The sequence below is a fragment of the Protopterus annectens genome, chromosome 8.part0 (genome assembly GCF_019279795.1).
Source record: "Protopterus annectens isolate FY-2018-M chromosome 8.part0, PAN1.0, whole genome shotgun sequence".
In the NCBI taxonomy this organism is placed as follows: domain Eukaryota; kingdom Metazoa; phylum Chordata; order Ceratodontiformes; family Protopteridae; genus Protopterus; species Protopterus annectens.
The window spans coordinates 888,579,969-888,606,763 of NC_056741.1; the positions used below are offsets into that span (position 1 = coordinate 888,579,969).

The 26,795-nt window shown below is 35.9% G+C and overlaps 1 protein-coding gene across 6 annotated transcripts in view; it reads right to left on the reverse strand.

Annotated features, from left to right (window-relative positions):
• The window catches only part of LOC122809137 (plasma membrane calcium-transporting ATPase 3), a 4,021,470-nt gene that overhangs the window by 2,351,900 nt on the left and 1,642,775 nt on the right, over positions 1-26,795 (reverse strand). For all 6 annotated transcript variants that reach the window (XM_044080406.1, XM_044080412.1, XM_044080407.1 and 3 more), the window contains one exon: positions 17,614-17,739. In XM_044080406.1, coding sequence (XP_043936341.1) covers positions 17,614-17,739 — 126 coding nt within the window. The remainder of the gene's footprint in view (positions 1-17,613; positions 17,740-26,795) is intronic.

A 26,795-nucleotide genomic window follows, 5' to 3' on the forward strand; every position in this document is an offset into this window, starting at 1 on the left:
TACTCACTATAACTTGGTATCTGTGTTATCCATAGTCACCATTTATCATGTATAGGTCTAGGATCCGACATCAGATCCAAGGCGGCGCACTTAGACAACAGCTTAGCTCAAGGTCCTCCCCTCCCATAATGCTCTGCTGCCCTCTAACCCCTCAGATCAGGTTTGCTTTGGAGAAAGAAGAAAGACATAAGAAAGCTGCCACCAACTAAGGTCCACCACAATCCTGCCAATCCCTCAGGAAGGGGGCTGGAGGGTGGGACCGTGATGTATGGTGACTATGGATAACACAGATACCAAGTTATGGAGAGTACATAAATATTAACCTGATGTTATCCTAGTCACCATTCATCACGTATGGGTCAGAGTCCCCAGCTACCCAAAATTCTTGAGTGGCCTCAAGGAAGGACATGCCGAAAAACAGCAGAGCCAAAGGAAGCCCTTCCTCTAGAAAATTCAAGTTTGCAATGAGAGATGAATGTATGAGGAGAGGACCAAGCTGCCACTGTACAAATGTCATCCAATGATTGACGGGCTACAAAGGCAGCTGAAGTGGCCACCGACCTGGTGGAATGAGCCCTAACTGGTCCAGGGAAAGCAGAACCACATGAGGAGTATATGAAAGAAATGCACTGAGAAATCCAAATGGAGATAGTAATCTTTGACACAGCTTGGCCCTTCCTGTTAACTGAAAATGCCACAAACAATTGGTCTGGGAGCCGAAAGTGCTTGGTTCTGTGCAAATAAAATTAAGCTGATGATGAACATCTAATGTATGTAAAATATATTCTCCTTTATAAGCATAATTAGGGAAGAACACTGGAAGTTGGATTGATTGATTGATTCGCTATGGTGGCCACTTTGGGTATAAAGGAGAGGTTGGGTTTCAAAGCCACTCTATCTTTATGAAATATCAAGTAAGAAGGGACCACTTCTGTTGCATCATTAAACAATGACCGAGCCTGTATGCAAGGAAGATATCCTCCTAGGAATGTGGTTAGCTATCAGATTTTTTTTTTTGTTTTTTTTTTGTGAACATAGTCCATTCTTATACCCACACTACTTTTTCACATGGGGTAGTGGTTAGTTACTCTCTGCCTGCTTAAGTCCCAAACCACTGAACTGTTGTCAATGGAGACAGCAACAGCATCTCAAGGAAGGAAGCCATGAAATACTTAATAATGTTCGAATAACTGCCACAATCTCTAAAATATTGATGAGTACACTGGTATCCGACTATGACCATCCAGCCTGGACAGTGTGCCCTTGAAAATCCCCCTCCATCCTAAGATAGCTGCATCTTCCATGACAGCCACTGCAGGAGTGGGAGTAGGAATAGATTGCCCAGCAGCAGGTTTTCAGTGCGTATTCACCATTTCAACTGGACCTTGCATGCTTTGGATCCCTTTATCTGCTCTATTATTACATCTGTCAACAGTGATGACTGAAATTTTAATGGCCATTGCAGGACTCTCATGTGACATATGGTATACAAAATCATTTAAATAGCAGTTGTCATGAGTCCCAAAGCTTCTGAGTGAGTTTGAATGATCTGAATTATCATGTTCTGTGAAAGAAGAATTTTGTATGAGGAAGATATGCCCTGCAAGATACATCAACCAACATGCACTCAATGAATGTCAACAGTCCAGAGGAGTCCAGATGGAACTTTGGCATATTTACTGTGGTTCTCAATGAACAGAAGAAACTTAGAAGACTCAACCTTACAGAAAACAGACTATTTCACGCTGAAGCAGCTACAAGCCAGTCATGCAGGAAAAGAATCACCTTTATGTCTTGCTGCTTCTGATTTGCTGCATTTATGGGCAGCTTGGAGAATACTTTGGGTCTGAAGTGAGATTAAATGAAAGGGACTAGGACCAACAATAACTGCCTAGCACCCAAAAGTGTAGAATGTGTGGCAATCTTTAAATAAAGACAGGCATCTTGGAGGTCAAAAACACATCCAGTCCCTTTCTGACAGGAGAAAATGACAGTGAACTGTGACCATATAAAAATACTCTAGGGATAAATATGCTTAGGTCACTCAGAATGATTAGTGGGATGAGGTCCTGTGTCTTTTTGAGACTGCGACCATATAAAAATACTCTAGGGATAAATATGCTTAGGTCACTCAGAGTGAGTAGTGGGCTGAGGTCCTGTGTCCTTTTGAGACTGCGACCATATAAAAATACTCTAGGGATAAATATGCTTAGGTCACTCAGAGTGAGTAGTGGGCTGAAGTCCTGTGTTTTTTTGAGAACTTAAAAGAAGATGGAGAAAAAATGGACCTTTTCTGGTCTGGTGGGCCTTTTTGGATGTTTTTTTCTGTATGAAGTTTAACATCCTTCTTTTTGCATATTTTATGGAGTGAGGCCCAATTGTGGATGGGGGACAATCAAAAACGTATTATATAGCAAAATATATTGATAGCCAAATGAAAAGTAAGTTAAACACTTTCGGCTATCTAAGCAAGTTAAACACTTTGGGCTATCTAAGCCGTGATTCATGGGACTTTTCGACAAAATGTAACCAACTGAATACTTGTTCACTGAAGGATTTAGTGTTTGGTACAGTGGACGTTAAAGACTTATATACTTGTATTCCACATGAATTAGGCCTAAAATGGTTCACAGAATTTTTTACTGATGTTTTAACTATAGGACAAGATAAAATTAACACATTGTCACACTTACTGGAACTGGTCTTAGACAATAATTATATCTACTATGAAGGCCAATATTTTAAACAAGTCAGAGAGGTAGCAATGGGCTCCCCTGTTGGCCAATACATTGATGGCAGGGTGGGAAGAAAAATATTTGTTTGGCTCAAAATATATGGACTACATAAAATTATATACCAGATTTTTGGATGATCTATTGGAGTTGTTACTGGAATTTTTTGAATTTTTGAATAGTTCAACAGATATTTTGTCATTTTCTCATACTATAGGAGAAAATAGTATTGCCTATTTAGATGTTTGTCTAACTAAAGATGCACTGTGAGGTTATATAAAAGCCTCCATTTACAGAAAGAAAACATATTCTAATACATTTCTACACTATTCAAGTAGTCATCCTACTCATGTGAAAAAGGCTGTAGTCAAGGGCCAAATGGTAAGGGTGGCCCGGATGATTGCTTTGGACAATGAATTCAAGGAGGAAATCATATTTATAAGCAATATGTTTTTGAACAGAGATTATCCTAAGAGTCTAGTAGACACTATTTCAAGGGAAGTTGTTAGAAAAAGACACTTTGGAGTCTATAAACCATTGCTAGGACAAATAGGTAATAGTGAATTAAGTAGTAATAATCAAGATGGACATATTAAACCCCAGTTATGTAACACTAACTGTCATACTAATGGCCTACATAGAACAACAAAAATTGATTCAATACTGTGTAATGCCTTGTTAACCCATTCACAGATGATAGTTATAATATTGCTAGTATTATACATAAAAATTGGGAAATAATTTCATTAGACAGGGATGTATCCCATGTTTTGGGCACTCACCCTAGTATTATTTGTAAAAGAGATATCTGCAAGATTGGTGTAATACCTTCCCTCTGCAAGATTGGTGTAATACCTTCCCAAAACAGGACAATTATGGAATAGGGAAAATGTGTAAATGTAACATGTGTGATCAGTGTAGGTATATTCTGGAATGTAAAATATTGTATTGGATAGTAGAAGCATTGATATCAGAAGAAGACTTAATTGTAATACTAGGGGAGTGGTTTATGCTGCAAAGTGCTTGGATTGTACAGCTCACTATATTGGAAAAACGGAACGTAGACAGACAACATATCTATGAACATTATTACGATATTGGTAAGACAAAATGTACAAATGCATTATTTAGACACATTCAAGAAATTAATAGCCACAATGTCAGATTTGTGGTCTTAGAACAAGTAAGGGATGGCCCAAGGGGTGGACCGTGGAAAATAATGCTGGAGGACAGACAGTACTTGTGGCAAATTTATTTAAATGCTTCAATTCCACCAGGAATAAATGATGTGATAAGTTTGTCTAGTGTTTAAAAAGTTAGAAGATTTTATAGGTAATGTTATTAAATTATTTAATGTTTTTAAAGTTTAAATATGTAAGGTAGTGGGGGATACTTGTTTTATGTTGTAAAAGTATTACTATATGGCTTTAAAAGGTCAATTGACTAAGTGGTTGAATATGATAATGTGTATATAAGGCATTGTAAGTGTTTGTTCTTTGTCTGATGAAGGTTGGAAAGTCTAACTGAAAGTGCTTACCAATAAATTGTACCTATTATTTCGTGTCTAAGTACTCTCTGTTGTAAATTTAACTGGCAGAATTAGCCCTGAACCCAGTCCTGACAGTCTGACTCCAAACAGAGGGACAGAGATACTCAACGAATATGGATCAAGCATTGACAGCATTAGCCATAAAGATTAGAAGGCACGAACCTTAGTGGGATCAGCAGCGGTTCTGAAGGAATCAGTGTTGAAACTGATGCTGAGGTGGCCTGACCCTTGACCCTGGACACCAGGGGAAAAGACACTCTCAATGCTGGCTACACTGGCATTGAAGCAATTGACACTAGTAGCAAGGTTGATGTGGAAAACTACAGTACTGAAAGCTGCAGTCAGAAGGAAACAGTTGAAATCAAAATTTCTGCTGAAATATTAACCTGCTGGTTAAAGTCTGGACTCACTGGAACTGGCACCTAAATGACGAAAAGTGATAAGAACCAGGATATCCTGGTAAAAATTCTTGGCAAAGAGAAAATGCTTTGTCTGTCTTGGTACTACAGGAAGAAGAGACAGGAGACTTTTTGCAAGACTTTGATGAATGCCTTCATCATATTTTCATAGATGTGATCAATGGCAATGATAAAATATCTCCAGTATGAGCTGAAGGATCTGAGCATCCAGAAAAGAAATACAGAACAGAAACACAAATCTTTCTTATATTAGAATTATATGTAGTACCTGATCTTATTCATTTAACTGGAGAAAACTCAGATACAGGTTTGGTGGGAATTTCAGAATCTCTAAAATTGAGCAGAAGCAGCTCTTCTGTCATAGGGCTTTTTGAGACAAGACCTGGAGCGAAATCTTTAATTTTGTTATCACTGCCTGTGTCACTCCTATACAGCTTATACTTCCTTATCTTTATCTTTCTGTGTTTCACAGCCATGGAATTGACCCTCATATCCAAAGGAGTCTACCTGAGAACCCAACTCAAAGATGAAGCTACACTGAGAGCAGATGCAGAGATTGGATAATAAAAGCTTATTCTTCCTATACCTAACTTTACTACAGGCAACACATTCACATGTCTCACACTGTGCATTGAAATGTACCTCTCCTAAACAGAACACACACAAGGCTTGTTTGTCTGCAGGAGTGGCCTTGTCCTCACACTTGCCATTTTTGAAAGTGCAACATAAGACAAGTACTAAACTAGTGAGATTACATCACTTGCACTGTAGGCACCAACCTAACATATACAGTAAAGTTGCAGTATTAATAATTTATACAGTATTTATTACAGCACTCACAGTAGAAATGCTAACATATGAAGGATATATTCACTATGGTTGAAACAGCCACAGAGCACTATTTAACATGTAAGCAGTATAGTCAATAATTCTGCAGTGTAAGCAAAGGTCAATACTATACACTGTAATCAATGAAAGATGACTAGGATGACCAACTGAACATGTTAGACATGAAGCATAGTACAACAACATGTCTCAAAGGTAGGACAAATGCTTATGGACTGGGACATGTATTTTGGTCCAGAAAGTTAAAAAAAAGCCCTTATAGGAGACACAAGTTAGGAGCAGCACCTGAGGTATACATAACTTATAACGGAAAGAACAGCTAGGTAGCAGATATGCTGACTAGGAAGAACAGTTAAGTTTGAAAGAGCACGATGCAGAAAAAGCTGTTTGAGGAAAAATGAGCAAATATGTTTCTAAATGCAGAGAAGAGCTTAGTGGTCTTGATATTTGTGGAAAATTTGCTCTAATCTAGTGCCTCCTTAGTTTCCAAAATAAGTTAATGCCATGTTGGTTGTGGCTCCCGGCAGTCAGCACAATGGATTGAGTGTATGAGATGTTAATGAGCTGCTTCTTGTAGTCAAGGGTTTGATTCCCTCAGCCTCTACTTGACTGCCATGTAACTCTGAAAAGGTAGTCACTTAACCAGACAGCACTCCTAGATATTCCCTGAGAATAAACACTTGTGTCGAGAGGACTTAACTGGTTAACAAATAAAATAAAATATAATATACAAAAAAATCTACTCCTTCTATCAAGTACAGATTCCTAAGTATTGAGTATCAGCTACAGAATGAGAGAGGAGAAGTTTTGTTGAGGAAGCAGTAGGCAAAGTGGATCAGAGAAGAGTGCAGCTTGTTTGGGAAGGTGAATGCAGATATAGGTATTTTCTATATTTTTTAGCAGAATAGTTTATGGTCTGCTAAATGGGATGAAAAACCCAATCTTGCTACACTATATAAAGAACAACCTAAAGAAGCACTTTAAAAGCTGCATGCTCAGAGTGTCCATTTCTAAGACTGCAAAACAGTGGTGAAAGTGGCAAACTTCCTTTCCCCACTGTTTTCCGATCTTGGACTTAAACATTGAAAAACCAGAAACATATCATTCGAACAAAGCAATTTGACATAAAAATACAACAAACTGCGTTTTGATCACATGAATGGGCAACCAAGTATGCAGCACCCATATACATATATACATACATACATATATACATACATATATATATATATATATATATATATATATATATATATATATATATATATAGGTCTACTAAAAAGAATGAATAACTCAAATATTGATGCTCATAAAGCTGAGCACAAAAGATCAACTTCGTAAATACTTACACACTATTATTCATGAGCTGGGCAAAAATCTCAGCACATACCAACCAAAATTTTTAAAACTAGTGTAAAACATTGTTTTTTGCAGGACAGTTCCCTTTGCATCCTCTGCTGTTGTTGTTGTTGTGTCTTTCGGCTTATCCCGGTTAGGGGTCGCCACAGCGGAACTCCGGTCCGCTAATGTTTGGTAGTGGATTTTTATGTGCTGAGTTACCAGCCCTGACGCACAACCTTCAACGAAGGCACGCCCATTCACGCATGCATCCACAGAGAAGACGCTCTTGCTGAGAATCGAATGTGACAACGTCTTGCTGTGAGGCGACAATGCTACCGCAGCACCACTACCGCGGGTTATCCCCTACTAATTATATATATTAACTCCAAGGTTGCACAATGTCATGGAAAGAGCACATTTCCCAACTCCAAGAATTGTGAATCTCACACATCTGTCTTCCATCTGTGTATTGACTAAATGTTGTTGACTAAACGTATATTGACCAAAGGGAGATTTGACTATATTTGGTTCCCCGATTTGTATGTATTAAAACCTTCTAAGAGTTCTGACGTAAAAGCACTGAAAAAAAAAGTGGTAACTAAACTTTCCTCTGACTGTCTACTGCTATGAAGATGAGATGCATCCTGTCTTGTTTTGTTTTCATGAGTAACTCCTGAATCAAGGTAACTGAGGTAAGGTATAGACAGACCATGATTCCATGGAAAGAATACATCATCTTTTGTCTATTCCATCATGTGTAGAGTTTCTGTACCAAATTTGACTATTGTCTGGAGAAACAAAATTGTATGTCTGTGAACATTCACACTTCTGTGAAATTTACTACAACAGACATGGCATTTCCCAGTCTCTACAAAAAAATTAATAAAATGTCCCTCACCTGTATGTGTCTGTTGTCAAACTAAGCTATCCAGGAAAATGAAACACTTCCTAACCCATGTTTCATGGTAAGCCGCTTGCTTAAATCCTTGAAGTCTGATTTCACATTTTTGCAGACTGTGCTCTTCTATTTTTAAGATTTATTTATTCATCTCTGTTAGCCGGGAAAGTCTGACTGGGATAGAAATGCCCTTTTTTAATGGAGGTCCAGAGAGAAAACCTCCACATTTACATGCATAAGTTACAAGTGTTCACAACAGATATTTGTATTACATTATTCTACATAGTAGATAGTATTGTGTCTTGGATTACTATAGTGTGCAAGTAAACATGCTTAGAAAAATTCTATGTTCAGAAAGAAAGAAGCAAATTAAATGGAAAAAAGCATTCATTTACATTTACATTTTGTTTTGTACAAAGTGGAGGTAAAAATAAAGACAGAAAAATGAACTACTTTTAAATGGGAGAGGAAAAAAATAGAGAAGAATTGATGATGAGTTAGAATGGGTGAGGTATGGTTTTGCTGGAGGTACAGTAGCTTAATAAGTTACTTTGGTAGGTATTAACCAGATGAAGAGCAGGAACAGAGCCAGGAGTGTTGTAGGTACTATTTAAGGAAGCTTTAAAAGCATTTGTTATTTTCTGTAAGCACAGCTAGGAGGGATTTGTTATTGGAGGTTAGTCTTCTGCTACTACTGTATGGTTGCTTAATGCATTTTAGAGAGGCACAGCTATCTTGTTTATGGATAAGTTTGTGGGCTGTAGTGAGCTGAGTGTAATTTAGCTGGTTTGGGTGTTACAACCAGTTTAGTTCCTTCAGGGCTGTGCAATGATGGATTTTTGGGGGTGAGAATGGGGCAAATTGAGGTACTTTTTGAACATGAGGGTACTGTTAAGATTTGTGAAAATGGGGGATGCATAAAAAAAAGTTATAACATGACAGTTGTATTTTCTGTCTTCATCACTATCTGTCCTTCCTGCAAACAATGCAGAAAATGCATAAAGGCTTTTAAAGCTGGCAACACCACTGGCATCTTTTATGGTGTGAGGGACATGGTAGGTCACGTGCATTCAAAGGGAATAGTTTGAAGATGATTTTTTTCAGCTATAAACTAATGCACTTGTGGCAATGATCAAAAATGAAGAATGATCCTACTTTGCTTAGAAATGTGGGAAAGTTTGTCCACAGTATTGTATATTGCAACTTATATTTCTGAGATGAAGAATATGGTTAGACTCTTGTGTTTTATTTATTTATTTTATTTATCCCTTGTTGACCATGTTTAATCCCACATTGCCAATGGCCTCTTTTCAGAGGAGACCTGAGGTGGTATTCATACTCCTACAAGAAATTTGGCCAAGGCATCGGGGAACTTCCCCTACTTGTTAAGAGAGTGCTTGTTCCATTCCTAGTGCAGTAGCAGCTGGGAGAATAGCACTCAAAGTGATCCAGATAACATAAAGGAGAATGCTAGTGCAGTTTTAAAGCTTACAAGATTCTGAGGAGTTGTTTCAGCAAAATGTATTTGTTTCATCAGAAGCAAATGCTCAAAATAGTGATGGATGTGTTATTACAGCACACCAATTGGGAGAGATATGGAATGATATTTTGGGTGAATTTTTGCAGAACAAGTTGGAGTGTGGAAACCATGCTTCATGGGAAGAAATTATCGGCAAATTTCAACTGCAGGAATCTGAAGTTATTTTGAAAGAAGATTACCAGACAAAGAAATCATATTCTGAGACTGTTAAAGAAACTGCAGGGAAAGTAATGCCAGATGAACAGAAGAAAGGAAATGTTAAAGGAAATTTATGGTCAGAATACTTAGAACAAAGAAGAAAAAGAAATGGGCAGGTATGACATTTGGGATAATTTAATGCTCCCATTGAGCGTGCAGGCTCAGGAGGTAAGAGTTTTTATTCTTATTCATAAAAAGACATTTTGTGATATTATTTCTGAGACTGGTTCTATTTTGGAAAGTTTTTTGGGGAAGTATGAGAAGAAAAAGAAACGTAATCCATGGAATTCATATGTGGTTAAAGGCATTTCACACAGATACAAAAATAAATAAATAAATGTTCAATTTTGAACTGAAGCTGAAAAAGAGATTTTGAAGAGACATTTAAGCAAATTTTGTAAAGATGTCATGGACATTAGCAAAGTGTATGATAACACAAGACTATGGACTGGGAGATGGGATTGTTATACTGTAATGAAAATGGGGAAAGAAAATGTAATCATAACCCTAGTACAATAAATGTAGAGGACAACAGATGTATTGTAAAATATTGGGGACAACCAAAAACATGTTTTTTTCCCTGTGCAAAACATGATCATTTGATATGTAACTGTGATAAGAGGAAATCCTATATTCATTGGGAAACAGGTCATGATGCAAAAAAGTGTGAATTTAAAATTTATAAATGTAACAAAATTGGGCATTTATGGATAGATTGTAATCTAGAGAAAAAGATGAAGAAGAAAACAAAGGTGAGGACAGTATACAAAGGATAGAAACATTCCCAATAAAAGATAAAGAAGAAGAAGTAGGGAAGCAAGATCAGAGTAAAAATAAAGAGAAGGATAAAAAGAAAAATGGCACAAAAGATAAGAAGGTTCTGAAATAAGTGATGAAGAAGATATAATTTGGAAAATAGTGAAAGGTAAAAAGAATTATATTGACAAAACAGTAAGAAGCGGAAAAAAACGTTTAAAGGGATAAATGCAAAATAGAAAAAGGAAATGGATAATGCGAGTGAGATAAATACTTCAAGTTTACACAATTTCTGGAAAGCTACAACACAGACATAATGAAAACTTTAAAGTGCTTTCAGTAAATATAAATAGTATAAAAAATATAAGTAGAAGAATAGGCATCCTAAATTGGTATAGTAAGTGTGATGTTAAAGTAATAATATTGGAAGATGTAAGATTTTTAACACAAGAAGAAAGACTGCAAACAAAGAAACTTTGGGGAGGAGATACAACATATTGAACCTAGGAAAGAAACTATGTTCAAGCATACTTGTACTATGTAAAAAGTCAGTGAAAATATTGAGGATAACATTGGCAATGATGGGAAGATTATTGTATATCTCATGAGGCACAATCAGGTATACACATTTACAGCACTGTGCACCCACATTATAAGTAAAGAAAGGGAACATTTATTTCAAAAAAGTTTGGACTATATTGTAATGAATATAAATATATTGTCAATGGGAGATTTTAATTGTGATTTGAGAGGGGATAAAAGACAGGAAATTATTTAAAAAAATTTTTAAAGTCATAAAATGTGACAATTTAAAGATTTGAAATAATTCCTGGACATACAGTTGAGGTATATATAATATGGAAACAGGTGATCTTATTACATCATAAAGTTTAAATAACTTGTAGCATATTTTTGAGATCACTCAGCAATATGGATAGAAATACAAGAAAATAAGGAGTATATTAGTTTGGGAGAAGTGATAAAAAGAATAAATGAGAAATTATGGGATTAAAATGAAAAAAGTATGCATTCATGGAAAGATCACATTTGCATTAGAGTGTGTTATAAAACTGGTCCAAATGGTAGCTAGCTTTGAAATAAAAATATTAAAAAATGTTTTTAATTTGTATGGATGCTTTAAAAGATTTGGAACAGCAACAATAGAGAAAATTATGTGATAGGACAGAAATTTATTAAAAGAATTAAGAGAAAATTAAAAAGTTATTACTTAAGCAAATATATTATTTACAAGGTAAAAAAAAAGAACAGGCATCAGCTTATTTCAGTAGCATAAATAAAGAGAATACTAGTTTAATGAGAGAAATAAAGATGATAGATGAGAGGTAAGACAATCTCAAATACATTATGAATATCATAATAAATTATGTAAAGAAAATATTTTAAGATTGAAACAAAGTAAAAAAAAAGAATGGTATGTAAAAAACGTGACAGAACAAGAAAATAAGGAATTGGAAAATTAGATTTCCTTATATGAAGTAGATAAGGTACTTACACAAGTTAAGTTACAGTTTCAGGATCAGATGGAATAGGATACCAATTTTATAAGAATTTTATGGACTAACAGAAAAATACTTTTTAAAAAGTTATGAATAAGTGGCTACATCAAGGTTTTATGCATAAGGATTTAAACAGTGGTATACCTAAATTTGTATGTAAACAGGAAGATAAAATTGAAAATTGGAAGCATATAGTATTGAGCAATACAGATTATAAGATTTTTATGAAAATAATTCAGAAGAGAATAGATAGTAAAATGGAAAGTATTACATAAGATAGCATATATAGTTTAAAGGGAGAAGAATGTCAGGAATTATTATTCATAGTAAGGGAAATTGTGGACGATATTATAAACAGGACTGATGAGATCAATATCATGATAGCAGATTTAAATAAAGCTTTTGATACAGTACAACATGAACGTTTGTGGACAATTATGGAAAAACATAACATTAGTAAGAAAAGTAAGAATGTTATGTTGCTCTGCATATAATAAAAACGAAGTAAGAATTTTAGTGAATATATGGTTAAGCAAAGAAATAGATATAAAGAATGGTATACATCAGGGATGTCATATGAGTAGTACATTATCTGCATTAGTTATGAATGTATTAGAGATTTAAATTTGCACATGACAGGTGCTACTTATATTACTAATGAAGGGATAAACATTCCAGTCATGTTTACTTATGGAGATGATATTATGTTGATTACAAGAAACAAAGTTTGGATGAAATAAGTTATATGTTATATACATCAATGTTTAAATATAATAGGTATGACTTTAAATAAAAAAGGAAAGGAATGGATAATATAGAAAAGATGGGAGGAGTATCTTTCTCAGTAAAAGAAATCTCTGTATTAGGAATAAGATTTGTGAGTAAAAATATAAGTGAGGTAGAATTTAATAGGATATTAGATGAAATAAAGGACCTTTGTTATTTTTGGAGAACGTGTAAGTTATCATTTCATAAAAAAGGTTTATTTGATTAATTCAGTTATACTGAGAAATACTGCATATTTAGCTAGTGTCTACATGTTGCCAATAGTCTATGAAAAAGAAATACAAGTATTTTTTCTTTTATAAGGGATTCAAGACTGAATCCAGTTATGAGAGGAGTCTTGTACGTGGACAACGAAGATGAATTCTTAGAATTAATATGCCCAATTGTTTATGCTGCTTCTCTGAATTTGTATAAACTTTTTTTTGGATAAATGATAAAAATGAAAATTTAGTAGCAAATTTATTAAAGTACAAATATAAGCAGCATAGAGATAGGTTAAAAAATTTAAAAAGTGGAAAAGTATGTTTAAATAAAGTAACAAGATGTTATCAAGCAAATAAAAAAATCTTTTATGGAAAATAAAAATTCATGAAATAGAAAATGAGAGGAAAGTGTTGTATAAAAATATCATGATACAATATTATTATGTTAATCCTTGGGCTGAGCTAGGAAATGAAAATGTTAAAGCTATAAAAGTATGAAAAGTAAGGTGTAACAAGCAAGCAGAAAGCAAGATTTTTTATGGAGATTAGCAATTAATAAATTACCAGTAAAAGGAAATACGCCATAAAAAATCAGTGAAAGCGTATGCATATACTGTGGCAAAGAAGAAACTATAGAACATGTCTTCTTACAATGTGTAACGGTTGCAAAATTGTGGGGAAAATTGTGTAAAGAAATTTCATTGAAAATATAAAGGAGGTAAATAAAATAAACATGGATATGATCATGTATGGATAGTCTGCGGCAGGGCTAGTCACCTGGCGGTGTAAATCTTGGCTCTGGATGGTTGTCACAGGTGAAGAGACACGCCAACCCTATGTGCAAAAAAAAATAGGAAAAGGGGTTGTGGATGGATGGATTATAGCCATAAATATAAGGAATTGTTAGTAAAATAGATGTAAGATTATTTTATGTCATGTGGACCATTTGGAAGGAAAGACTGAGTAAAATCATGTTTAATGGTAAATGGAGACTAGCAGTAATTTTAAGGAAAATTAGATAGAGGTTGTGGAAAAAGGATCTGGGGCTGAATAAGATAATGAAGACAGAATTTTAACATAATAATGAAATGTAAGACACCTATGACTGTAAGACAATAATGGAAAAGAATGGAAATTTGTATACTTTATAAATGTGTAAATATGTTAAGTTTGTAAATAGTATTATACATATATTTTTTTAATAAACAGACCCTACTTTTTTCAATTGGTACCTTAGGAACTTTTAAATCCACTTGAGCTACCACCAACTCAAGCATATGGGACCTTGGTTTAATGTCTCATCCAGAGGACGACATGCTCAAAAGTCTAGTATCCTCCTTATGCAGCACTGGAGTGTCAGCAATTTATTTGTGGGAATAGAACCCACTGCCTTCTGCACCAAAAGTGAGTGTGCTACATGTTGTGCCACCAACACAACAGGTAGCACACCTACAAGGATATAAGAGTCCATTAGTCCATCTCAGGAGGTGCTTGTTATGTGAAGACATTGATACATAAGAAATTATGAACCCCACAGCTTTGACATTCTGTCTTGAAATAGTATGCTCCCTTTCTTTTTATCTTAGGAACAAGTGAATTATCCTTCTTCCTTGTTATATGGCTAAAAGACTGTCTCTATGCTGGGCCATGATGGGGTCGAGCAGGACTTTTCAAGTTAATTTTAATCCACAGGGACTGAAACATCCGAAACAACAAATTCCAGTTAAACATAATCTATTATTAGAATCTGAGACTTGAATGCAATTATCCATATAAGGGAAATGTGAAAGCTTGCTCATCTTACACAAGCTAACATGGCATAAACCTACTTTTTAAATTTTCTGTGTGCAGCTGTTAACCAAACAGCATGGCCTGAACTGAAAATAATAATGTCCTACCTTGAATCGGAGATATTTTTCCTGGCATGGACAAAAATGTGGATAGAGCATCATCCATGTTCAGTGTGATCAGCACCACTTCCTCTGAAATTAGTGGTAGCAGTAAAGAAGCTATAATCATCCTTAACTTCTCCATTTTCAAAAATTTGTTAATGGCTGTTAAGTCTAAAACAGACATGAAAAAGCCCTATTTTGTGAATGACAAAAAATCTTAAATAAAACTGCTGCTTTGCTGAGACGAAGAAAATGGTTCTGCTACTGCATTGTAAAATTTCCTGGACCTTCTCCCAGACTAGTGAAAGGTAATTCAGTAGGGTTTCTGGAATGTTTTGAATAACAAGGATAGATGTGAACATTTTTCCACTAACAACGGTTCCTTCCTCAGTATAAATACCACTTCAGGTCACCCTGAAATAGAATTACAGGCTAAATGGAATGCATCCCTTCATTAAAACAAAATAAATAATACAATTTTACTACATTTGCTGACAAGATAGAGCAAAGGGAAAATTGTTTGGGTGTCACAGGTTCAACTACCATCAAAATGTCAGATCAACAGCTAGGGAAAAATAAGTGAACTGCTGAAGACTGCTTCCAAATTTTTTTTGCAAAGAGAGGAAGGGCATATGTTGCCACTTCAGTAGCCCACTGGGATGTCCAGGAATAACAACACAGAGAGGACAGAATGAAAAGATTTTCCATCCTTGTGCACAGAAGCATATTAATGCAGGAATTCAGGACATAGAGGGAATTAATTTGCTTGGGGGCTACACATTTGTAGAACATATACAAAATGACATTGCTAGTCTTTCAGTCCTTTTAAGGATTAGGAGGTGAGAGGTATCTGAAGTCAGGAAGGGATGAAATATATGTGTGTGTGTGTGCGCGCGTGCGTGTGTGTGTGTGTGTGTGTGTGTGTGTGTGTGTGTGTGTGTGTGTGTGTGTGCAGATATAGATAAATAAATATATATATATATATATATATATATATATATATATATATATATATATATAGGTTTACTATGGTATGGTCGAACCGGACCACATCGAATGATGGGTTCCTCGACCCACGTCTGCAAAAATGACAATGTTGGATTCCGACATTGTCAAAATATGGCTCGTCTTCGACCTCAAAACAGGCTTTAATATGGGTCGAGATAAGGGTGAGATTCGTACTTCGACTGAAGTAGGTTCACCAAACCCACTTCGACCCTACCATAGTAAACCAAATATATATATATGTGTGTGTGTGTGTGTGTGTGTGTGTGTGTGTGTGTGTGTGTGTGTGTGTGTGTGTATGTGTGTGTGTGTGTGTATGTATACATATATACATGTATATTTAATATGCAAGTACATTTCCTTCAAACAAAAATTCAGATCTTATATTCCATTGATTCCTTACTTGGTTGTAACTGCTGAAGAGTGAAATTATACAACACTGTGGGGTAAAGAAGCTTCTCATTCTCCTACTAATGTGTGATGTGTGATAATCACAGTTAGTATACTTAGAATCAAAAGACTGTGGGGGCACAGCCTTAAAGTTGGAGTGCAAGTTGGAATGCAGGTGACATTTTCACCTTGGAAACACTAATGCTTTTGATTCTTAGCATATTTTTTATGAGTCATGATGCAATACTGTTGCAACTGGTACTGACAAACTGCCACTTCATGCAAGCCATAAGCTTTATTACACGCATATATATATATATATATATATATATATATATATATATATATATATATGGTTCCCATTCAGAAGCCTGAAACATCATAAGCCTGAAAATCAAAATCCTGAAACCAAAAGCCTGAAAATTCAGAATCCTGAAAACTCAAAATCCTGAAAGCCCAAAATCCTGAAAGACCAAAATCCTGAAACTCAAAATCCTGAAAACACAAAATAGACATACTGATGTCATTGTGGCTTTGCTATTGTTAGCCCTGTGGTGTTAGGTCATGCGTTGGGGTCAGGTAAGTGTGCGGTTGGTTTTATTTTAGGGTTAGGGCGTTTAAGTGAGTTAGGTTAGGGCAGGTTAGGCATGTATGCAATAGTGACAAATATTGGGGTTAGGGGCGGTTTAAGTGAGTTAGGGTTAGGGCGCGGGTCAGGTGAGTGTGTGATAGTGACGGACCTTAGGGTTAGGGTTAGGGTCAGGGTCAGTTGGTAGATATTAGTGTCTTTATAGTGACATATTAGCATTATTTGTGTTTTCAGGATTTTGAGTTTCAGGATTTTGGTCTTTCAGGATTTTGGGCTTTCAGGATTTTGAGTTTTCAGGATTCTGAATTTTCAGGCTTTTGGTTTCAGGATTTTGATTTTCAGGCTTATGATGTTTCAGGCTTCTGAATGGGAACCATATATATATATATATATATGTATATATACACGTTCATCATCCATCAGTACAGGACTAATTTCGGTTCCACAACACTACAGGGTTAAACCTTTTTTAAAGAAAATTTGCAAAGTTTCTTATACTGTAGTTCCAAAATCAGGTAAACGTCAGAGTTTGAGGGATAAATACAAGACCCAGGACATTAACTGATACAGCAATAAAATGGCCATCAGGATCAAATCTCAAACACCATTGCACTTTCTCACGGTGAACAATATACTGCTCTTTCTCAGTTTTTATTCCAATCTGGATAGAAAACTGGTACAGAAGCCATAACCTTTTGTCTAGTTACAGAAAAAAATACACATATTCTGCAAAATGAAAGATGAAATAAAAGTGTTAAGTGACAAAACAATCAAACTGCTGTAATATAATCTGAGTTCTGGCCGAAGGAAACAAGAGTGTGTGCTGTGAATTTGCACGAGCACAGAAACTAGCTGTGGTTACTGAGCTTGCATTGCAGGTGGGAACAGCAGCTGCTAGGATATAACTCAGAACTAAAAAAAAAAAAATCAGTTGTTCAGCTGACACAGTTACCTTTCTTGTCTTTTTTTTCTTCTTCCTCTCCACCAGCTCCGAGAAGTGTGAATATGATGCCTGTTTGTGAATTTACTCCAACTGCAGTGACAACCATTCTGCCTGATCCTTCCATCACATGGGTTCCTAAGAAACAGAAAGCACCTGGATATAGATTATTATTGTGTGTCATTCCTTTTGTGAGTGCATGTCTGCTTGTGCGTGGAGCTGAAATTAATTTATTTAGCTTTAGTAGCTTGGTAAAAGTCAGAATATTAGGCAATGACCTGAGCTAGGAAGAACAAGACACGGGACAAAATTAGTTGCAATACAGAAAGTTAATCTTAAAATTACAAATTTAGAGTTTATGAATTATGCTGGAGTTGTACGAGATTAATCAGTGTGTGTCAATAACATTTAGACACATAAGACAACAAAACTCTTAAAATGTATATTACTCGGCTTGCAAAACATTATTTCTACAACAACTGACATTTTCAGTAAGGTGAGAAGCATGCAGTTACATGTTAACACATATCCTTCCCAAGGAAACTAGAAGTCATAATGTGAGTTAGAAAGCAAGTAGCTCATTTACAAATCAAAAGTTAGATAACATAAGATTAGAATAGTGTTTAACACAGGGTAATGAAGTTATCGACTAGCCTGGTACCCACAGCCATATTCAGCCATCTGGAAAGAATGCTAAATATCCTCTCTGGTATGTTGGGTTGGACTGTGGTTTCCTATACAGAAGTACAGCTCTTTGTGGAATTCTTCTTGGTAAGTGTCAGTAGGTGAAGTCACTGAATTCTCTCAAAACTTCCAAGATCTCAAGCTCCCAGTAGAATTATACACAGCACTACTACAACACATTGGGACGAAACAATTCTATGCTTGGATGATGATGCACTCTATTAATCACTTCCTAAGGATGAAATAAAGGAAAGCTTATTCTCTGTTTATACACTAATACATTTGAAATACAGAATACCTACAGGACTGCTTCCTTTCTGTAGTTCTAATCGTGGAAAAACAGAAAGCTAAACTGCCAGGCATTGCAGCACTTTTAAAGTCAGTGGATCAAAATTAAAGGCTAGCTTAAATAACAGATTTCTTGTACTGGATTACAAGTTTTTTTTTATCATCTCTATGCAGTCAGCGAGAGAAAAGCTAATAGCATTACCTGCTTTTCTACAAGGCAGATTACGCCATACTACAATGATCAGGATTTGTTAACACCAATATTCATAGTGAATTTTGCATCAAGAAGCACCAAATGCAACTTCAGTTTTACTATTAATAACCACTAGAATGTGTTTGACCTGGTCAATGAAGCTTATTAGTTTAACACTGAATTTGTCAAAGTAGTTAATCAAAAAAAGAAGTTATGCACTCACCATAACGTTCCATGTGAGTTGTTCATCTCACCTTCATTCTTTACTGATGGGTTCGGAGCCGATCCTCGGCTACGACTCAGCCAAATGTAAAAGCTCAAGGTCTTCAACCAGCTCGAGGCCAACTCCCTATCCCGTGATACACCCTGATCTTCCCTCAGATCTTGTTTGCTGCGTGATTAGTTAGTAGTATAAATATGCCACTGAGAGAGTTGGATAAGAAACAAAGCACTCTATATGGACCTCAAGTAGACTAGATGGGGGTTGGAGGGTGGGACGTAAGTATGAATGTGAGATGAACAACTCACATGGAATGTTATGGTGAGTACATAACTTCTTTATGTGAAGTTGTTCTATCTCGCCGTTCATTCTTTACTGATGGGTAGCATCACAAGCACCATCTTCTTGGTGGCTCACGTGAGTATAGTCCTCAAAACTGTGGAACTATAGGAGGCCCTGTCCTTGGAGGCCTTATCTACTTTGTAATGAGTGATAAAGGTATGAGGTGTTGACCAGGTAGCTGCTGCACAAACAGAGTCTAATGGTAACCTCACTCAAAAGGCTAAAGAGGTTGAAATAGCTCTAGTAGAGTGGGCCTTTACTTTTTGTTGCAAAGGGGCATTTTGTGAATTTTAAAATAATATAATAATAGTATATTTTGAAATTTAAAGGCCACAATCGATTTATAGGTATTTGATACCATACTTTTTCTTTTGGTTAGAATATTTATGAAATATATTACCCTAGCTATATCGGTTTCAATATTCGAATCATTCACTACAATTGTTGTTATAAGTTCCCTAATTTGATATAAGACAATAGTGAATTTCGGACCCAATTTTAATTCAAATCTCAGATCCCGCAATGAAATCTCCTTATATCTATGTATATCCCATAAAGTGCAGTCTTTAATTAGAGGATAGTCTAAGAGATTAATCATTTGATTGTTTAGTTTGATGTTGGGGTTCGTATGAATTGGTTGAAAAAGGGAAAAAACCCTATCCAGCTCCACATATTTCACAAACTTTGAAGAATTTTAACTTTTTGCTTTAGAAGACTACTCATGGGAAGACTCTTTAAACTTATAGTGGTCAGGAAGGGGAGAGTTTTGGGGTCAATTTTGTTGCTGCATACATGATTGTGCCAGATTTTCACCCAGGGGGATGCCATGCCTAACCCTTCAAGTTAAAATTTGATATTGACACAATTCTATTTGCACAAATAATCCAGTAATACAGTCAAAAGTCTGGCAAACCTAATCCTCCTTTTTTCTTCTGGTAACATAATTTTTGATAACTTATTCTAACAGCTTTGGGGAACCAAGTAAATTTGGCCAGCTCTTTATTAATCTTTTGGAAAAAGTTGTTGGGTATGATTAGGTTAGAGACATTAAACTGATATAATCGTTTAGGTAAGACATTCATCTTCACAATTGCTGCTTTAGATAACAAGGACAGATTTAGTTGCTGCCACCTATGAAGGTCTTCTAAAATTCTAATCCATGATTTCATAAGATTGTTCTGATACATGTATCCCTAGGTATCTGAAAGAGTATTTTAATTTGAAAGGAGATTCAGATAACAGATATTCTTTATGGTGTAGTGGATTGATAGGGAAAATAAGTGTCTTCTTTTGATTAACTTCATAATTTGAGACCTTCGAAAATCTATCAATTGTCAATTAGTTTCTTAATATCAGATATGGGGTGTTCATAATATATATTTAGATCATCCGCATAAGCAGATAGACTGACTTTAACCTTCATAGTTTTAGGGATGGAATGAAAAGTAGCTTGGGACAAGTAAAGGAGAAGTGGCTCAAGGTATATGTTAAACAGGAGAGGAGAGGGGGGCAACCTTGTCTAGTACCATTAAATATTCTAATGGGTTTAGATAATATTTTAATGATGTAGAGGTAGGTATACGATTTATTCTACAGTGTTTCAATAATATTAATGAAACCTTTGGGAATACTGAATTGGGCCATAGCCGCAAATAAGAATTTCCAATTTACTCTGTCAAATGCTTTACAAGCATCAAGTACTAAACCATAACTTGGGTTCTTGACATTTTATTGAGATGTATCATACCATCCAATGTTAAAGTATTGTCCCAAGTCTGCCTGTTTGACATAAAACCAGTTTGTTCTGGGGTAATTATATGGGGCATGACTTTTTTCAGTCTCTCAGCTAGGATTGAGAACAAGATTTTAATGTCTACATTAATTAGGGAAATTGGCCTATAATTATGTGGGTTTGACTTGTCTATATTGTTTTCAGGAATAAAGATTGTTTTGGAGTTATTTAAGTAACAATCGGAGATACTGTGCACCTTAATATAATTATGGACTTTAAGCAGGATAGGTGATAATGTCTGGCTAAATGTTTTATAAAATTCTGTGGTATATCCATCCAGACCTGGCGCTTTACCTTTTTTTTTATTTCCCTATTACCTCAATTATTTCCTGATGATTAAGGGGAGCATTTAGAAGCTCTATGTGGTTCAGACTTAATTTAGGAAATGTAATATTATTAAGATAGCCTTTTTCCGAAGATGGATGTTGGTTACACAGGCCATATAGTTCAGAACAGATCTGCTGAAATAGTTCCACTATTTGTGTATCTGATTTATAAATTTTGTCTTGGTAGTGAAGTAATGAGATTCTAGCTGATTCTTGTCTCTTTGAGATAATACTAGCCAAAATATTAGATGGGAATTGTGCCCATTCTGAGTATTTGGCTATGCATCTAAGCTCATACATAGGTTCATAGGTTGGTACTAGGCTATCAGCCCTAGGGCCTATACAAGCCTAGCCATATAAATTCCCTGGATATTTCTTCCCACAATATTTACTTCCCTGGACCCCTGTTTTTTTTCTAATTCCATCAAGTCTGACACTAATTTATCTTCCTATTCTTTAAATAATCTTTTAAAATGTGTTGCTTTCTGAATAAGAACCCCTCTCATCAGTGCTTTGCAAGCTGCCCATTGTATATCGAAAGGAATATTAGTACTCTCCATATTCGTATCCAAGAAAGACAAAATCTCTGATATCTCTCGGACTACCTCTGATTTAAGCAATACATTATTATTTAAGGACCAATTAACTTCCTGATCCTTTTTTTAATTTATCAGGGAGACTTAATTTTAGGGTGATTCTTGAGTGATCTGAGAAATGTCTTGGTTCCGATGAGTATTTAATAACTCCCTCTGTCCAAGTCGCGGAAATAAGAAAGAAATCTATCCTTGACCATTTGCTATGGCATTTAGAATAATATGTGTATAAACCTTTTCTCTCCTGTCCTTCCCCAAAAGCAATAGGGTCTATCAAACCTAGATCATCTCCACGTTCATTTAGGGCAATGGAGGCCTGCAAGTGTTTAAAAGGAGGTTATGAGTACGATCTATCCCTGGGTTGATAACCGCATTCCAATCTCCTCCCAATATGTATTCATGATCAGGGAATTTTTTTAGGATCTTGTGAATTTCTAAAATGAAATCTTGCTGTTTCTGACAAGGACTATAAACATTAAGAAATAGGGTTGGTTTCCTATTAGGTGTATTAAGGGCTAAAAAATAACACCATCTACCTCTTTCATCCAAACAGCGATCTGTGATTACTTGCTGAAATTATTTTTTAATAATAATAGCAACACATTTAGAGTTGGAATTTTCCCCAGCAGCAACTATTGTTTTAATCCATTTTTTATTTAAGAACCCTTTCCAATCTCCTCTAATCATGTGTGTTTCTTGTAAAAGCATATGTGCGCTTCTGACTGAAAAAACTAAATGCAATAACATATTTTTCTTATTTTTATCTTGTAGTTCCCTCACATTCCATGAATCAACAATCCATGATCCTAGGATTTACTCAGTGAAATATAAACTGCTGTTAGTGTACTGTGAAATTTATATTTAACAAGGCTCCAGAAAATTTTAGTCTATATAAAATATACAAAGATAGAAAAAAGGGGTAGACCTAAACACATATTCCCATCAGTAGCATCAGACTCTTTCAAACCTGAACCTGTGCCTAACCACCCGCCCAACATTACTGAAAGAGTACAGAGGCTTATGCAATATTGACCACTAAACTGCCAAGGTCCATTGTAGAACTCTCCTGTAGTACCTTGCCTGTGAGACTACAATGATAGATGCTGCCAATGATACTAAGAGATGAAGAAAAAGTCTTGTTGGGGGATTGTTTAAATGTTTTTAAAAGTTTTTAATGATTCTAAGATTTATTACAAGCACTATTTATGCTCAGATAGGAGATTTATGCATCAAGTGAGGGCATTTTAATTTAATTTAATTCAACGGAATGTTTAACACATCAATTAGAAATCATGTGATCAATTATACAAGTATTTAAACATTTCAGTTGCATTATGTTTTATCTTGAGAAAGCCAAGTATCTACCTGGCGAAAGCGCTTGATTTATATGATTTATTTTACTTTGTTGCTTAATAAAGCTGTTCTCTAGTTCATTCAGTTTGGCCTCCTTCGTACGTGGAGTTTATTTTACTTGGATTGTTTAAAGGAAGAGCCTGTGAGGCTTGATGGTGAAGGAAAGGTATTTTGGAATGTGGGAGTCTGGCTACCTGAGAAGTTATGTCTAGCTAACATCCAATGAACTCTAGTGCCTGTGTTGGGGTCGGCTGACTTTTTTGCCAAGTTTATGGTGATTTCTAAGTGATGACAGAACTGGAGCAAAAAGTCCCTGCACTGAATCAGTTGACCACTGGTAGCAGCAGTAAGGAGCTACTAGTCTCGATATGAGAATACTCAGAACCTGTGTAGCCTTAAATATGCTGTCTATTGAGCACCTCCAGTCATCTATCCTCAGGAGAGGCAAGATGGACTGTACCATGACCATCTGGAAATAGACTGTTTCACAAACTGGTTTAGGTGGCTTAGGTCCAAAATGGGCCTGAGGTCCCCATTATTTCAGAACCAAAAAGAATCTTGAATAGACTCCAAATCTGGTCTGGTGGGACATCCTGGATGACTCTCTTTTCCAGCAGCTTTACTACTTCTGTTGCTGTAGCATCCCTCTGAATGGGTGGAACACTGAGGATTTTCTTTTTGTTGGTGTGGGGAAAGCAAAGGGAATAATGCAGCCTCTGGTGATTATCTTCTGCAGCTAAGAGCCTTGAGTGATGTTAGCTTCTTCTTTGTATCTGCCGCCAACTGGGGGACCCTTGCTCCAGTGGGACCTATTTTGTGGGGACACTAGAATCTTCAATAGTTAAATGATAACTATGTTAGGGCAAAAAGCCAATCAAAACACAGACTCCAATATAAAAGAATACACCTTAACTCCCATACAAGTATTTAAATAATTTTTAAATAGCTGTAAGGAACCACACTGACAAATATACAAAGATAACTTATTCCATAAGCATATTACTGAGTGTGTGAAAAACTTTAATCTCAATGCAGTTCTACATTTTCCAGTTTTAAGAGTTAGACCAGCACTTCAAGTGGAGCCATATGATAGCTCAATATTTAACAGTAAATGCAATTCTTCCTCTAATAAGGCCTTATAACCTAAACAAAGTTTACTAGACAAATATCTATAGCTATTGGAAAGCAGCCCGAGCTGCTCTAATCTAGAAGAATAAGCAAGGTCTTTCATCTCCAGAAGTCTTTTAGTAAATTTCCACTGGATAGCTTCCAAACTTAATAGATCAACTCTACTACATGTACAAAACAGAGACTTATATACAGCAAATATATGCAATATACATTTTTTTCAAAATTCCACAGTATTTGAACTAAAATTCCTAAAAATCATCACCATCCCTGTAGGGAGGAAACCACCAAAGGTGGTAATGACTGCTCAAGTATTATAGAATGTAACCTAGGACTTGTCAGCTATGGAGAAAAATGGCACAGAGTGGGTGGGGACTGAACCCAATGCGGCTGCTGCTGCTCTTAATGGGCTGCCAGATCCATTAGCCTCAGAGCTTAAGTGCCAATGCCAACTGTTGGGTCAGATCTGCAGTCCTTTTTCTGGATCTTTCCTTCTGTTTTTCTTTCTCCTTTTCCTTTTCTCTATGCCTATCCTTCTAAGATTTGTCTGATCATTTCAATGAAGTAAAGGAATAAAGATAAGGAAATAAGCAAAAAGCAACAGGTGTTGATTCTCTTGGTTGGGCAGGGAGAAGACCCTTCAAAGCCAACTTATTTCCACAGTCAACTAAAACCCTGGCCTCAAAGGGAGTACAGGACTCACATTCCACATTCAGATGGCTAGCCCACAAACAACAGACACGCTGGTTGTGGGAGAATCTTTTGCCTGCAGGTGCTAAAATTCTTAAATCCAGTGGTCTTCTCTGACAGAACCAATGAAAAGGCTCACACACACACACACACACACACACACACACACACACACACACACACACACACACACACACGGACACACACACAATATATATGTCGGTATGTGTGTCTGTATACATACATATATGTATATTCATATATATATATATATATGGGTTCCCTTCAGAATCTCGAACTACTGAAATCACGAATTTCAGTAGCCCGAGACCAGAAGGGAGAAAGTGCAGAATACCGAAAAAACAGAAGCACGAAATTCAAAATCCTGAAGTTCGGAGATTTTGAATTAACGGTTCTGGTGTTGCTGTGTGTGAGTGGGTGGTTGGAGATGTAGGCAAGTGTTTGTGTTTTACAGGTTTTGGGTAAGGTTTTAGTGTGTTGTCTGTGTGTTTTGTTAGTGTGATGTGTGTGTGCGAGGGTAATGTAGCTTCTGTGGTGGTGTTTTTGTGTGTTTGTCTGTGTAGTGAAACCTCGGAGTTAGTATATTTAAGTAGGGATGGTGTGTGGGGCTTGCCCCCCACATGGGGGGGTGCAGGGGGGCTTGCTCCCCTGCTTGTATGTAGGGTAGGTGTTTGCGTATGTGCAGGGAGGTGTATGTTTGTGTTACCAGTATGTTTAGTGTAGAAGTCAGGATTTTAAATTTCATGCTTCTGGGGTTTTGGGTTTATGGATTTTCGGCTTCATGGTCTCAAGATATTGAAATTCAGGATTTCAGTATTTCAAGATTATGAAGCAAATCTATATAGAATATATATATATATATATATATATATATATATATATATATATATATATATATATATCTATAACAAGAATGCTAGGTAAAATCCAAGACTAGCACTATCCTAGGAAGATAAAAAAGGCTAGTAAAACTAGTAAACTAATACTATCACCTATAACTACAATAAATATAGATATACTTCTTTTTATTTCTAGGGAGGGGAAGAAAAATGCGTAGACTAGACTGCTTGCAAAATAGAGTTAACAAAGTGAAGAAATACCATATGAGGAAAGATTATAACTGGTTAAGGACCTAACCTAAGAAGACAGTACCAAAAAAAGTTAAATGTAAACAATTTAAATGCTGAGCCCTTGTGGATCACAACTGGTCTCGTCAGGTGGTAAATGAGATCTGAGGTACTTCAGGGGGAGTAGGACATTATGGGTAGGCAGAAGCCTACGCCCCAGATCCAAAGCTGAAAAAGGTACTGAGGATGGATTTATATGGATCTGACAACCCAATTGTTGAGTCGGACAGATAACATTGAATCCCACATTTTGTCTTGATAATATACACTATTTTTAGATATATATAGGTGGACAGTTGTTAGTAGACCAGCTTTTTTAGGATCTTCCCAAAGGTGGACAAGATGGAGATAAGTGAGTCATTAATTGAGAAAGGCTTTACAACTTTGGAGGGAGATTTGTCTAAGGCATGATCCCATAAAGATGATATGGTTTTTGA